Raw genomic sequence first — 17340 nt, forward strand, 5'->3', positions numbered from 1 at the left:
GTGCTGGTTAGATAGAGTAAGTTCTGCTTCACTGATATGATGTGTGTGGTATCTGTGCGTTTCTTTGGTCTTCAGTTATGAGCCGGTTAGTTCTCCTCCGTTACCTTACAATGTCCAAAACTATAGTGCAGAGTCTGTTGGCAATATCCAGAAAATTTCACAGACTGAGTTAAGACGTTAACTGTATTGTTCAGAAAACATTCTACAAATCAGAAATTGTTATTGGATTGTCTCAGAAGCAGATTATTCAGACCATCCTTTGAGATTGAGAACCTTAAAAAGTATCAAAAAAAAAGCTAGGTTACCCTCGCAACCTCTATCACAATGTGATGCTGCCTTATATATTTATATATGTATATATACAGTATATGTCCTCAAACCCAGAAAATAAAAACCTGCACCACATGCTGGTGCTTGTAGATCCCTCTGTGAAGGGAGTTGTTTTTAAATTAATTTGTAATACACTGTAATACACTGTCTTGTCATGTTGAGGAAAAAAAAAAAAAAGAGAAGCTCCTTTCTCCTCCCCCCGACTCTTCCCCAAACAAGACCAGCTGTGTCCAGTTTTAGATCAATGAAATGAAATTGCCACAGTGTTTCCTGAGCTCTGGCAAGAGGGGAGGGGAAAAAAAGAGTATCATCTCAAAGGCCACTTTGTTTTTCCACGGCACAGAAAATGATATAGTTGAAAGTGGGTGATAGGATGAAAGGACGGGGCGAGAGAGACTCGCAAAAGAACAACAATACAACCCGTTCGGCATTTTATACCGAGTGTAGAGGATGAAAAGAGAGACAGGCCGCTGGCGCACAGCATCGGAAAAATAAATAATTGAGTCAGCATGGTCACGCTGGTTCAGCAGGCACAGGAGAGGAGAGGAATTCTCCTGCTGAAGTGGCGGAGGTGGATGAGACAACGAGTCTGTGTGTTGATTAATTCTTCTCTTAGTGAATTAATGCCCCCCACCCCCACCCTTCAGTAACATGACATAAAAATATGCACCGTGCCGATTAGCTTTGGGACTACTTGCCTATCGAATACTAAAACGCAGTCTCTTCCCAGTTCCCAGACGAAGGAGCTCGGCCTAATTGGAAGTAGAGCAGCAGGACGGTGTAGCTTGTGGGCAAGGCGAGAGAGACCGGTGGGCTGCCTCCGACTTAAAAGCAAACATCTTCAGTTATGATTTATTGGATGCTGTGGCCCGTGTTCGTAAACGCTCCCGTTTCCCCATAAAACTACAGTAATGGGGTTTCATTTGACAGTAGATGAGGAGGTTTTCGAGTAACAAGAAGCAGCAAATGGAAAGTATTGATACAAGGTGCATAAATGTCAGAGTGGCGCCTGTTTCAGACGCCGAGGCGTAGCCCTGTAAAACGCTGCGGCTGGATCTTCATCACTGGCCTTCAAGGGCGTATTGATTGTTTACTAATGTTCCATGCAAAGCCTCACCTTTACATGTTGAGCCCTGTTGAGTTTTAGCTGTGGGATTCATCCTGTCAAAATGTGTCATAATTTGTTGCTCGACAGAAACATTTTTTTACAATTCTAACCCAGTCTTATCACTAATGATACATTAAACTTTTAATTTTTGGCCAGAACTGAAACTGAACAAAACATTTGGCCAAAGGTATTCCTTAAATACAGAATACAGAAAATATTATGTTCAGTTTTTTAAAAAGTCTGCCATTTTTTACATATGAATAAATTAAACAGCAACAACTCAAGCTAAACATATTTGTTAAACAACATTTTTATTATTGCATGCAGAAAAAAAACTACCAAAAGTACAATACATTTACTTCCACAGTGCTATTCTAATTATATAAATACCTCAGTAGAGCTACAGATAAAATTGAATAAATTCTTATTTTATGTATACTTACCATTCTAGGATGTAACGATACACATTAAGCCCATGACAAGCAGTGGTTCAATGCACTGCTTCACACTGCTGTGATTTTAGCTCTTCTTTTTGTAGGTGTTCATTATCCTTCGTTACTTTTTACCAAACTACAAAATATGTTAAATTGAATTCCAAAATAAGACAGAAAGTTAAACATGCAAGTACATTCGTTACAGTGATATGATGTGCAATTTTAATATGTATAAGGTCTGTTGTGTATTTATTCACAAGTTGTTTTTTGTGACTTTACAAAAATAGGGAATTCAAAACAGGCATTTTTATTTAACTTAGGTGCTAAACAAACTAAACTGTATGGTCTGGACTACATTATAATCTGTATTATTATTAGTAGTAGTAGTAGTTTTATTATTGCTGTTGTTGTTGTAGTTTTCCATGATATGGGTTCCTAAAGCAGTAAAATATTATATATATAATTATTAAATGGCTTGTATAGGTTGAGGATGCTGTCCGAAAATGATCCCAGTATATTCAGTTTCCTGTAGAAGACAACACAAGTCATCACAAAATGCAGTTTTTAAATGAAGGGAGAAAAAATACAAACCTACATGTCCCTGTGTGAAAATGATTGGCCCACTCTTTTTTGAAGAATTGTTGTAATTCCACCACATTGGATGGTTTTCGAGGGTATACCACATTTTACTGTAGGTATGATATTCTTTTTCTGAAATGCAGTGTTTTAAACCAGATGTAATGGAAAGATACCTTCCAAAACCTTTTTTTTTGTCAGTCCACAGAGGCATCAAGATGTTTTCTGGCAAAATTGAGACAAGCCTAAGTATGCTTTTTGCACAGCAGTGGTTTTCATTTTGGCACACATTTTTGACTAGTCTCTTACTTATAGTGGAGTAATGAATGCTGACCTTAACTGAGGCAAGTGAGGTCTGCAGTTCTTTGGATGTTGTTTTGTGACCTCTTGGATGAGTTGTTGCTGTGTTCTTGGGGTAATTTTGGTTGTCCGGCCACTAATGCGAAGGTTCTCCACTGATTCACGTTTTCAACATTTGTTGATATTGGCTCTCACTGTGGTTTGCTGGAGTCCTAAAACTTTAGAAATGGCTTTAAAATGTTTTCCAGACTGAAAAATCTTAATAACTAATTTGTTCCTGAATTTCTTTGGATCTCGGCATGATGTGCAGCTTTTGAGGATCTTTTGGTGGACTTCATTTTGTCCGGCAGGTTTAATTTAATTGATGTCTTAATTGAGAGGTGTGGCAATAATCAGGCCTGGGTGTGGGGGGCAAACACTTCTTTACACAGGGCCGTGAAGGTTTAGATTTTTTATCTCCCATAATAATAAAAACCTTCATTTGAAAAATAATGCATTTTGTGTTTACATGTGTTGTCTTTGACTCATTTTTAAATTTGTTTGATGATCTAAAACATTTACAATGATCAAATATCATGACGGGAAAAAAACTTTTTCACACCACTGTGTGCATATTTAGGAGATTATGCTTGAAAAACAAGAAGCACGGTAGAACAGATTTCCAAGATTTTAAAGGAAAGCAAAAGAGCTTAATCTTTAAAAGAGAGCTTATCATTTTACATTGGATCATTAAATAATTTTAAAGGCTTTCATAAGTGGCGTTAAGTTTTTACAGACATGGAGTTTACAGGTCTCGGGCTAAAATGAATAAAGGTAGAGATTAAGCGAAATTTAAAAAATTCTGGAACCATCATAAAATGAGACATTTGTGTGACTCTTTCCTATCCTTGTACAGTTTGTATCTTTCAGCTGGTAAACGTCCAGGTTGTAGTACAAGTATTAAACTGATATCAATCAAGATTAGTGATTCTGATTCTGATACTTGAAAATAAACTTAAGCGAGTTGTTTGCCAGCTCTCCCTTCTTGATCTCTTTCACATTATTTACACTATGAGCACTACTTACAGCAGTGCTTTGACACAGGGCTGGTGGAGTGTAGGCCTGCTGCTGCTACTGCTGCTGCTGAAAGAACCCTAATGCTAGAGTAAACACAATATTCATTGGTCGCCCTCCAATGAAAAACACTTATCTCCAAAACAGCAACTTTACAGGAGAGAGAAAAAACCTTGTAAACATTCAATGGAAGTCAATTTAAAAAGAGTTTATTTCAGGTAATTTTGAAGTATTTCCATTGGTCTATTCATCAATAAATTTTGGCACCGTGTAAGGGAGAGTTTGTCTGTTTAAATGATGTATTAAACTAAAAATTGACAAAAATGAAGATGTGTTTTTTATTAGACAGCGGCGATATGCAATATGTCTTGATGACAGTGATGAAATCACTAAATAGTCATTACTCTACATAAATTGTCAGATATTCTGTTCAGTCCTTTTAAAAAGTATGTTTTTTAAACTATGATCAGGGTAAATGCTAATTTCTCCTTGTTCAGGACTGTGTTTGAGAAGAGTGCCATGGACAAGTTGGTGCTTCTACTGACCATCTCAGAGACTCAGATCCAGTTCCACTACACCACTCAGACTGGACAGATCTTCTCCATATTCATGAGGACTGCAGGGCACATCAGCCTCGGCCAGTGGACACACATGGCACTGCAGGTAAGGACCGTGTTTATGTCATTTTTTCTTGGTGATTCTGTTGGCCTGCACAAACATGTCACTGAATTCAGAAGCTTCCTGATCAAGCCTCCATAAACCGAAATACATCAGCGTCTGTGGAAGGGGTGATTAATGGCTTTCGACACAGGCCCAAAAGCTATCAAACGGTCTAATCTGTTTGATCAGACCTCATCTACAAGGCGACTGCAGCGGGCGCTAATTCTTGTCCATCCATATTCCCGGTAATTAGCCAGTGGAAAATATTGATATTAATATTGTGTCGGAAAACCTGCAGCAGGTTCACGCTGAACCCGTGTCACAACAGATATCCGGCCCGGTGCAAAATGCATGAACGGAAGGCGTTAATTACAGGGTAAACATCTGCTTTGCCACAGCTGTGGAGGCGGGGGGTGGGGGGGGGGTGGTTGTTAGGAGGGAATGGGCTGTCTCTTTCCACACCCTTCCCTGCATACATATCACCACAGCCTAGTCGATCACTTAACACACAAAGCAGCCCACAGTCGTGCTGTACGAGCGCGGATGTTAAAATGTGTCGGAGCGCGCGGCCCGTGATAACGTTTTTTGTTTTTACGTGAGGGTAATTTCTGTTGATGTTATTCTGATGCAAATACGGGTCATTGACAGTGAAGAAACGATTGATATGCTTGGTGACAGCTTCTTTATTAGCTTCAGAAACCTTTTCATGCTTAGTGCCTTTCTTTACAGCGCCAGGCCCATGAGCCCCGGCGCCTCGCGCTGTTCGGCATTGTAAGTGACTGGCAGTATCTCGGTGTTGGTAAATGAATGGAGAGAAAGGCAAGAGCAGAGCCCAGGCCGTCATCGGTATTGTAGGCGAACAGAGAGGTCTGTCTGTAAAGAGTATTATCTTTCAATGGCAGTGATTATCATGGCTTTAAATTGCAGTCGTTCCGATTACGAATAGCAGGTTGACTTCTGGGACAGAAAAAACATTATTATGATAATGAGATCCTACCCACAATTCATAGGTAATAAGGTCCTTGTTGGCGACAGCCGTGTCTTGGACTCACAGATCCATCTTGGCTGCCCAGTTAAACCTTCCTATCATCTGGCAAAAACTGTGCTATTTTTGGACTAACATTTTTTTGTTTACCTGACTTACATTTACCAACATTGTTGACAAAACCAAAACCAAGATTAAACAAAATGAACAAAATAAAACATTTGCCTAAAGGTGAATAATACATACATTTTTGTGATTTTCAAAAACTAAAAAAATGTATTAGCCTAAATGTATACTATCCTGAAAAGCAATTACAATAGCTTTTAAATAAAATGTACAATATGACTTGTAACTGAAATTATTAAGTTACTGTGTGGTATATATATTTGAACCAATTATTTCAGTTACCATATAGTTATATCTATGCATATATTCATATTAAATCACATAACTCTGACCGAATCTGAAAAAAAGTTTTTTATCTGCTTTTTCACCAGCTGTCCACCCAAAAATGACATTTTAGGTCAGTGAAAACTGAGCTTTTCAAAAAACGCCTTCAAAAGTAGAGATTTGGCGGCAGAGTCATGTCCCTGCATGTCTGTTTTTGTTTACATAAGCTTAGCTTCTTTAGAATGAGCCTGAAACCAGGACAGCGATAATTCTTGATTGATTGTTTCTGTTGTCTTGAATTCGCAGATTAATAGCTTATTTCAGCATTTTGTGGTATAGCGCTTCTGTGTGAACAAAGATTTTGCATATCTTGCTTTTAGAAATATTCACATTTGTGTGGACAGGGCCTCAGACTTTATTTAGTATGTAAGGGTCATGGCTTGTTCACAATCATTGTTGGGAAAGGCCCAGCAATGCAAATTTCAAAGCTTGTTAAATACCAAGAATTCTTGAACCATGTCCCAAAAAACAGCAGCCATTGACTCCTCTAAGCAGCTGCCTAGCACTGGCTGAGGCCCACAAAGCAGGAGAAGGCTATAAGATAGCATTTAAAAAAAAAATATATATATATATATCACCATGGTATTGTTGTTTAAAGCCCCTGAAAGTTGTATGTAGACATGTTTCATTTTTTTCCCAAGCTTATAAATTAATTTAGTTACTTTTCATTTTGTAAAACAGTGCTATACTAATAATTTGGCTTATCTTTAAATGTCAGGAGGACATGAAGCAGACAATGATTATATTCGCCCTCCTTTGGTGTCAAGCTGTTCTTTTGGTTTCAGGTTGATTTATAACAATGCTTCTTCTCTATCAGTTCAGGTTTGGTGAAAATCAAGCAGCCAAATACTTGAGCTGCCTGTCAGGCCACTGTCTACCTGGAAGGTTCCTCTTAAAGTCTCTGAAGTCTGAGGAAACTCAAAGGCACAGCAGAGAGCTTGGGGGAAACTGCTCAAAAGGAATAGAACATTACAGTGTTTAGAAGGGCTCCGGGGAAGGAGGAAGAACTGAGGAGCTGATCTGCAGGTGCTTGTCCCTAGTCATTATAATGAGAGCGGGAGTACGGCAAGGAGAGGAGAAGAATGATGTCCCTTTCATGTGGCCCCTTCAGACGCCAATGAGAAGTGACAGTGGGCTCCTGCCGATTGTTTTGGAGCATCGCTCAATGTTGGCCGTCCAGTCCTCTGTGGATGGTGGGCTGTAATTGAGATCAAGCAAGTCATGAGCGGCTTGGGATTTCAGACGGGGAAGTAAATGTAGCATATAGGAATTGGGAATTGCCCTCCCTCCCCCATGTTTAACAGTATGTCAGTTAGCTCTCGTCAGCTGGCAAGTTATCTATCTGAAGGGCTGTGGTGGCTCTCAGCACTTCAGTAAAGAAAAGGGGAAGTACAGAAATGTTGTGTAAATGCTGAGGAGGCTCTGTGATTAGACTGGCGCTGCAGGGCTGAGTTGGTAAACCTGCATTATCATATCAATACGTGTCAGGAGGGCAGCCTGTAGCTTGCTGTAATGAAACGTGCTGACGGAAATGCTCCGGCACTGCGAGAGGTCAGGGCTCGTCTGATCTTTTGATGTAACTGAGCTCCTTGATAAGGTACGGACGAGTGAAGTAGTCATCATCGCCCGGCAGCACCGTGTCCGTTTTGTTGTATCCGTTTGCCAGACATTGTTATGTCTGCTCTCACTTTTCAGCCCACGGGTTTGGTTACGATGTAAAAACACGACGTAATGCTGAGGACTGCTGAGGGCTGGAGTTACCTGGTGTGTGTCAGTTAAAAGAGGGCTGTCTTAATTAATCAATGAAACTCAGTCTTACAAATACACAAAACTTTCTTTGTGATAAATTGTCAGTAATTAGTTCACAATGATATTTGATAAACGCAAAGTACCGCTTAAAAGTTTGATGAACACACCTTCACATTCAATATTTTTATTTTTGTTTCTATTGTAATTGAATACTAATAATATCATTCAGACTAGTAAGGAACACATAAGGAATCATGTAGTAACTTGTATGTAGTAAGAGTTAAACAAACCAAAATACTCTGTGCAGCATTTAGGCTTTTTTATCAGGGTTTTACACTTTCTGAGGCTGGTAACTGATGAACTTATCCTGTGCAACACTTGCTTTTGTGCTTGAGGTAACTCTTGCTTTTCTTTTCCTGGGACAGTTCTGATGGGAGACAGTTTCATCATTATGTTTTTGATGCACTTACGACTCTACTTTGAAGACATTTTCAAACTTCTTAACATTTTTCGGATTGACTAACCTTCATTTCTTACTTAGTTTCTTTACTTTACTTTCTTTATTTTTAAGTTAAGTAGATCTTGCTATAACATGGATTAGAACATTACTTAAATAGGGCTATTTACTGTATAACAACTCTACCTCTTCACAACACAACTGTTTGGATGTCAGTTTGGATGATTTTAGTATTATTCTACATTGCAGAAAATGATGAAAAAACACTGAATTTAACATGTCAAAACTTTTAATAGATATTGTATTTAAGTTAGAAACTAATCTAATAACATGCCATGTTTATATACAGACAGGTCTAGGAGTGGGAGTTACAGGGCATCCCTCAGTGCAACACTATTGCAATGATATCATGATACTGTGATTCTGTGACAATATATCACAAAACAATTTTTTACAATATTTTATGGCATTTGTGTTATTGAAGAGGATAAAATACTCCTAAATGAGCAAATACCATGATTTAGAGATTTATTCTTAATATAAATATTATTCTCAATATTAAATAATGTACAGCAGAGTGTATGCTAGTGCATTGCTTTTTCATGTCTCTTACATGCACACACACACACACATGCACACACACACACACACACACACACATGCACACACACACGCACACACACACACACACACACACACACACACACACACACACACACACACACACACACACACACACACACACTTCTGCTCTTCCAAATGTGGTTCTTGTTATTCCAATGTGGTAAAATAGCCAAAAACGGACACAAATTAGAACAGTTCTGCTGTTGGTAAAATGTGTACAAGGGCTACACTAAAATATTTTAAAACCTGCGTAACATAAGCTTATAGGAAAAACATTTCAAAACAAAATACATTCATATAAATAATTCAAATACCAATATTCTTTTATCTCTTTAATTTGTCTTAAAATAAAGAAGGAACAAGCCAAACCTGGCCATAAAATAGCTTTACAGTCAACTGTCCAATTATAGTGGAGTCTGTCTCTGTAAATGGATGAACTATGTAAAAATGGCAGTAATTTCTAGTTACTGCAATATTTTTATATTGCAGTATAAAAAGTATTAAAAAGCAGTTATTAAGTAAATGATGAGTGTTTGCCCTTATTAAAATCTAATAACTCAATTAACTGGTAAAATTCTTTGTAGACACTGGATTGCTAATATAAGCCAGAGTGATGGCCCTAGTTTGTAGTAAAGCATTTGTTTTTAGGGCCTGCTTAAATTATATACTGTGGGGAAAAGGTATATTTTATTGTCTATAAAAATAAAAATTGATTTTCTTAGATAATTGGAGTATTGTTTGTAACGCTGAAAAATGCTTGGTCTTAAAATATATATTATGTATTATATAATGGTACTAAATTATTTTGGTAGATTTTTGTTAACAAGCAGCTTCCAGTGGTTTTTCTAAAATATTTCAGAAAAGCTGCTCAACAATTCTGAAAAAAACTCTTTGGGCTTTACTCAGTCCTCTGCTTCCTCAGCATAGAAACTTTGTAAAAATTGGGAAACTACAAAGAATACTGAGTAAAAGCTGGGCTTTTAAATTGTTTTGGAAATTACTGTATATTTCTGAAATCTTACGGAATAAAATAAAAAATGTTATTAGCAACCTAAACATGACATGTACACTGCCATGAAAAAGTAGTGTTACCCCTTGGACTTTTAATTTTTTGAGATCTACAATCTTAAGAATAATTTATTGGGATGTGATACTTCCCAAAGTTTCACAGTAGGGATGGTGTATTCCAGATGATGTGCTTTGTTGGATTTCCACCACACAAAAGGACTGATTGCTGTCCTGTGGACAGATTCTTTTACCTGAGTTGTGGATCTCTGCAGCTCCTCCAGAGTGACTAGCGGCCATTTGGCTGGATTTCTATTTGGTGCACTTCTTGCCTGTACTGTCAGTTTAGTTTTTTATCTATAATCTAACCCTGCTTTGTACTTCTACAATTTTATTCCTGATCTTTCTGCTGTTTCCTTTATTTCCATGATGTTGTATGATTCCTAATGTTCTATAACAAACCTCTAAACCTCTAACAAAGGCCTATACACTGTACAAATTACTACTCTCCATCACGGATGATGATGGTCACCCATTGCATTCCATTATCATGGATCATAGGAGCAGTTTCAGTGGCAGGTTCTTGTCACAGAGCTGCTCTATGGACAGACTGAAAAGATTGTTTGTTCCGAGAGCCATCAGACTCTTCAACTCCTTCCAGTGGAGTCGGAAGAGAGAGGACAGATGAGGAACGAGTCTCATATGTGCTCTCTTAATCACAGCCTTTTAAACTGTATATACTGTTACTATGCACCCCTGGACATATGTCACTTTACTGTACATCCTGTGGACTTGCACTCCTGGACACTACACTACACTTAACTTAAATACAATACTTGCACAGGTTTATGTGTAATATTTGTCATATCTGCTGATACCCGCTATCTCCTATAATTCATTTATTCTTTTACTGCACTACCTCATATCTACGACTGATTACTTCCACACTTTCTATTGTTTTTGTATTTATATATTTATGTATATATTTAAGTCTCATTTTAGAATTGTATAGTTTAGAGTCTTATATCCCTTACTGTGCAATCATATTGTACTACACCTATTGTTTGTTTCTACTGTGTTACAGTATGTAACTGCTCCTGGCTGCTAAATTCTATCCATCCATCCATCCATCCATCCATCCAGATACTGAGAATAAATTACACACAGGTTCTTAATTCTGTGAATTCTGAAGCCAGTGTCTTCAGTGGATTTTATTTAGAGGTACAGAGTACAGGGGGCTAAATTCAAATGCATGCCACACCTTTCAGATTTTTACTTATTACAAATATTAAAATCCATATACTTTATTTTTACTGCACATTATAATTTCAATAAAATACATAAACTGCAAGTTTGTTGGTGTACATGTGTAAAGGTTCAAGGAGTATGAATGTTTTCTAAGGCACTGTATCAGTGGAACAGTTCTCCTGCAGCTGTTGCTTCATTGTCTTTGGCTGCCTGAACTTAGGGAGGATTCGACAAGTTAATGAACATTTTCACGCACAATTAGAGCTTCCACTAGGGCCTAGGCCTCGGCCACGGCATTTCGATCCGGTGAACGTCCACTGTGGCGGAAGCACGTTCTCGGGGGACGTTTTGTTTTGGCCAGGAGCTGGTGAGTCTCGAGCTCTTAACCCTAATGTGCACATGGCTCATCACCCTGCGTGAACTTCTCCCCCCACCCTGAGACATGTAGGCCAGTGAGCCCAGGCCCCGGCCCCTCCAGCCAGAGCAGTGCTGAACGGAGCGAGGGGGGTGGTGGCGGGGTGTTGGCTGTGCTATGTCTCAAGTCTCGTCGGCAGGGGAAAGAAAAGAGCATGCAGCATTAGAAAGGCCTGGAAGCAGTCTGTTCATGCTGCCATAGAGAATGAAGAAGCGTTTAGTAATGCAATCCTGACCAGAATACAGTAACCCCATGCTGCCTGTTGTCAGGCTGCATTAAAGAGGATATGGCTGGATTTGTGGCACTGCTATTTTATTGTCCTTTTGTTTAATTATTGCGTATATTCACAGCACCATGTATATTTTCAGTTAACTGCCATAACGCCATAAATTCTTTTGACCAAAATGCATTAAATCTATGTATTGCTAATAGATCCACACAAAGTTTGACTACAAAAGTAAAGTACGGAAAACAGGTTGAAACTATTACAGACAGGTTTGTACCTGTCCAGGGCTGTACACTTATTACATAATATTAATATATATTTCAAAATAAATAATTTCAGTAAATGTACATTTTAAACTTCCAAATATATTATATGTCAATGAACAATAATAACAGAATCGGTAAATCAAAATCACTGACTAACATTCATTACAGGGCACAGTGAACCTGAAACTGATTGGTCAGGTAGATCAGTCACACACTGTAAAAGTAATTTTTAACACAGCAACCCATATAACAACCCATACAGATACCACAGCAACCCATACAAATACCACAGACACCTGCACAGTGCCACAGATACCACAACAACCCATACAGATACCACAGCAACCCATGCAGATACCACAGAAACCCGCACAGATACCACATTAACCCATACAACAACCCATACAGATACCACAGCAACCCATACAGATACCACAGACACCTGCACAGATGCCACAGATACCACAACAACCCATGCAGATACCACAAAAACCCGCACAGATGCCACAGCAACCCATACAACAACCCATACAGATACCACAGCAACCCATACAGATACCACAGAAACCCGCACAGATGCCACAGTAACCCATACAGCGACCCATACAGATCCCACAGACGCCCGCACAGATGCCACAGCAATCCATACAACAACCCATGCAGATACCACAGCAACCCATACAGATGCCACAGCAACCCATGCAACAAACCATACAGATACCACAGACACCCGCACAGATGCCACAGCAACCCACACTGAAGCCACATTCCACTGCAACCCACACTGATGCCACAGCAGCCAACGCAGATACCACATACCAAAGCAACCCACGCAGATACCACACCAACCCATGCAGATGCCGCTGCAACTCATGCAGATATCACATACCGAAGCACTGCCACATAGATGCCACAGCGACCCATGCCAATACCACAGCAACCCATGCATATACCACATTCCACTGCAAATATAAAGATACCACATACCACAGCAACCCTTAAGATACCACAGCACCCCACACATATACAACAGCATTCCATACAAATGCCACGGCAACCCATGCAGGTACCACATTCCACTGCAACCATACAGATATCACATACCAAAGCAACCTTTAAGATACCACATGCCACAGCAACCCACACAGATACAACAGCACCCCATACAAATGTCACAGCAACCCATGCATATACCACATACCACTGCAACCATCCAGATATCACATACCACAGCAACCCTTAAGATACCACAGCAACCCACACAGATACAACAGCACCCTGTACAAATGTCACAGCAACCCATGCAGATACCACATTCCACTGCAACCATACAGATATCACATACCAAAGCAACCCTTAAGATACCACAGCAACCCACACAGATAAAATAGCACCCCATACATACAAATGCCAAAGCAACCCATACAGATAACACAGCAATCCATACAGATATGCTTACAATGCCGGACACAGAAATCTGATCTGATCACCCACAATTAATCTCATCTCAACATGTCTGATTTAAGAAAACATGATTGGAGAGTAAAACCTGATGAGGACATTTGTAATTCCAGCCGTTACAGTGGTTTATCTTGCTCAGTGTGTGCAGTAACTCCAGTCCAGAGCTCAGTGTTCTGTAAGTAAACTTTTGGAGAAGTTAGAGACCGCTCTTCCAGCAGAGGAGACATCATCAGCGCCGGCGTCGGCCTGCTTTGTCCGGCTCCGGCGGTGGGTCAGCTGACCTCTCCGAGCAGTTCATGCCACCCAGAGTGATGGAGACTGATTGGCAGAGTCCATGAAGGTGAATCAAGGTGAGCGGAGGCAAAAAAGAGCTCCCACCTTTCCCCGGCACTTTCTCGACAGGCCCCCGGAGCTGAGAGGCCACGGGCCCTGTATAAATCACCCCGAAAAGTTGACAGCAAATTAGTGTGTACTGCCGAGAGTTCCAGGTACTGAGTTTAACAGGACACGGGGAGCATGAGTTTTGGATAATAAAACAAACAAACAACAAAAAAACCAACAAAACCAGCAAAAAAAAATGTAATACAAAAAAGGCATTAACTCCGTTAATAAAGCTTAAGATGATTTGTGTGCTGATATAAATGTAAGTTGAGTCAATGATTTTTACATTTAGAGTTAGAATAGATTGGTATTTGGGTAAAGCTCTGATCAAAAATAGGAGTATCACAATATTTATTTTGCAGTGCTGTTTCAATTCATTTAGGTCATTAGATCTGTATATAGTACACTAAAGGCAAAGGTTTGCAGAGGGACCTTAAACCCAGTTTACTATTGGGAAGATGGTAACGTACGCTTATTCTCATCATGATTATCAGTGGATTAGTAAATGTAAATAGCTCAAACCTTTCAATTTAATTTATGACATTTACTTAAAAAAAAAAAAACACTGGCTGTCCATTTGTATGTATAATTGATTACAATGCAACCACATAACCTTACAGTGCGGCAGTAGAGGCTTACTGAATGAGGAACTTCACCTTTTCAATATAAATGCACCAAATATTTTAATTTATTTATTTTCGGTCTGCTGCAACAGTAACACAATAAATATATTTTACATTGTAGTACAGCAATAGCTTTTTTCTTTAAAAAAAAACAGGACAAATATATATTTATGCAATGGTCAAAAAAGTGGCGAAATAAATGAAAACCATATTCAGCCAAATGCAAAAATGTTCATTTCGCCGGATCCCTTCTATCCAGTTCAATAATTTCCATTTCCCTCTCTAGGACTATCTGTCAGTGATGCTGTATGATGCTACCACAGCTGGAAAGGCCGTGTCCAGCATGTGCTTTCTCTGAGACGCCTGAATCCAGTCAACTGCTATGCTAATTTATCTTTCCATCAGGCTATTTAACCTTATTAAGAGTGATTTAAAACAGAGCTAGCATGTTTTTGAACACAACACAAAAAGATGAGAATGTCGTGAGACACCATATCTCTCAAATCCACCACTGTCCACAGAAGAGGAGCTGTGTGTGTGGTTGAAGGAGCTAAATTTAAAATATCCACTCAATCATTCAAGCTGAACACAAAGGGCAGAACACTTTAGGCTTTAGTAGCCTGGCAGTGCCAGTGTGTGATGACTTAAACCACAGACAGTGGGTTTTATATAATGTTTATATTGAACAGATTTCTATTGTTGTGACTGAAATGGATAAATATAGTGTGTTATAAATTTTGTTATAAATCGTCCAGCTCTACTATTAATGCTAACAATGGATTTATGCCAGAACAGAACAGAAGATTTGTTTGCAGTAAGCCAATGCTAGTCTTTAGCTTGTTACTATTAGTAAAATCAGTATTGGGGAAATTTTACCTCTTTTTTTAACAGGGTAAAATGATTTCAGTTACAGTGAGTCCGTGCAGCAGCTTGTTTTAACGCAGCAGTGATAAAGTGTGGAGCATTGTTTAATCGGTACAGGAGGGGCATTTATTGTGCGTTTCAGCCCATCAATGTCAGGCGGAATTAAATGTCCGCCCAGGGACAGGCGTTTCTTGGCAAGTTTTCTCAAGAGTCTTTCTTCAGATTAAAGTCAGCGGGAATCAGCGGGAGCTGGACATAAATCAGAGCGGGCAGTGCTGAGTGGTGGGGGGGGCTCCCTGCGAAACTGGTAATGGCCATAAGTTGATATGAGGAATTTCACGGCGTATTACGTCTCTCCGGCCGGGCGTGAGTAACCGTGACAGACGGGCACGTGGCTGTGGGGCGCGAGGCATCCCGGAATCGGCCCGCACTGACCGGACAGATCGGAGGCGACCACAGACAACTTGCATGACCAGTTGTAGCCGCAGGGGGCAGTTGGGCTTTTTTGCAGATGCGGCGGAGCTGATTACGTCTCCTCGCCTTAGCCGTCCCGCTGCCATTCACCTGGTTATCCTGTGTTTATTGTTAGTGAAAGATGGTGAAAAGACGCAGTAGTGACGTCTGGTGGTGCGGGTGGTGCTGGGGCAGGGGGGTGGGTGTGGCGCGGTGGTGGTGATGCAGGGATGGGTAAAATGAAGCGTGCAGTGTGTCAGGCACTGTCCTCAATCTGAGGCCTGTCAGGAGATGGATGGGCTGAGCGTGGCACTCTGGCCCTGTGTCTGCAATCTGTAAAGTGTACAGCAAAGTCATATGAACACGGGCAGTTCTCGGTGCACTACATAAATAAGGGCAGTTGGCAGGAAGTCAGCTGCTGAAACATCGCTGTATTGTTAAGCATTTCAGCACTCTTACATAAACAGCAATTCGTCACAAAACATCACACCTGCACTCTGCTGCTGCTTATATTGTCAGAGGTTATTCCGTAATACATTTGATCTATTGGTTATTTTATTGATTGATTGATTCATTTACGCCAGCGTTTGTCAGTCCTAGCCCTGGATTACCACTGCTTTGCACATTTTAGTGGTTCGGACTGATACAATATTGGTATCAGGTTCGATATTGTCTTAATTAAATGTATTAAACCTTGGATAAACAAAGCCAATCCACATACTGGTCCATAATACAGTCCACAATCTACTGCTAGACCTTAAACCCAACATAATATTGCAGTACATTCACAGTGATGCACATATTTTTTTTTTAATTGTTTCACTTTGTTTTTACAATCAGCGTCTCAAATTAAGGATTTCATCATCACACAAACCACAAGCTGATCTAATGCCAAGTTAGCTCAGCTTTACCAAGACATCTACAACATATTTTAAAAACTAAACACAGATGGAGTGACAGTAACAGTAATGGACTATTACAACATCCTTGTAACTTTAATTAATATTTACAGTAATTAAAACCAACACTCTTGGCACATGTGCTCACTATACATCAGGATAAGTTGTTCAATGCACAAATGAGTTAAAGCTGGAGGTCAAATTTCTATCTGAGCCCAGCATGATTTTTTTACATATGATTTAGTTATAAGGCTTTATATATCATCAATCTGTATAAACAAAACCTATAGTTAAAAGCACAGACAAGACCGCAGTTTTTCACATGAGTTGTTTTATAGAGATTTACTGTTGAGAAACATCACAAAGCTTCCAGCCTCTTGCACGTTTCCAAATAAGAGCCTGACAAGGTGCTGGAGCAGCATCACAGCTTTTAGTTTATAGTAACTACTGTGCAAACCTGGCTAACTACCTACGTCATTTTCTGTAAGGTGTCAAATTAAAATGAACATGAATACAAAAGTGACAGAAAGACAGCCAAACAACAAAAAACTTAAAACTCTGATTAATTTAGCATGTTAGCTAACACAATGAGCTGAGGAGGAGGAGGAAACAGCTTACTTTCTGAATTTAAATTAATATGCACACAAGCACACATCAACAAAAACCCTGGTCTAGTTAGTACAGTAGTTATTTAGCTACCAAAAACAACAAGCTGAGGAGGAGGATGAACCAGAGAAAGAACCAAACATCTCATCCTCTTGTATTGTTCCCAA

The 17340-nt window shown here is 39.5% G+C and overlaps 1 protein-coding gene across 2 annotated transcripts in view; it reads left to right on the top strand.

Annotated features, from left to right (window-relative positions):
- Positions 1-17340, top strand: part of ush2a (Usher syndrome 2A (autosomal recessive, mild)) — a 440168-nt gene that overhangs the window by 4325 nt on the left and 418503 nt on the right. For both annotated transcript variants that reach the window (XM_049464244.1, XM_022672674.2), the window contains exon 3: positions 4299-4464. In XM_049464244.1, the coding sequence (XP_049320201.1) occupies positions 4299-4464 (166 nt within the window). The remainder of the gene's footprint in view (positions 1-4298; positions 4465-17340) is intronic.

This window comes from Astyanax mexicanus, chromosome 14 (genome assembly GCF_023375975.1).
Source record: "Astyanax mexicanus isolate ESR-SI-001 chromosome 14, AstMex3_surface, whole genome shotgun sequence".
Classification (NCBI taxonomy): Eukaryota; Metazoa; Chordata; class Actinopteri; order Characiformes; family Acestrorhamphidae; genus Astyanax; species Astyanax mexicanus.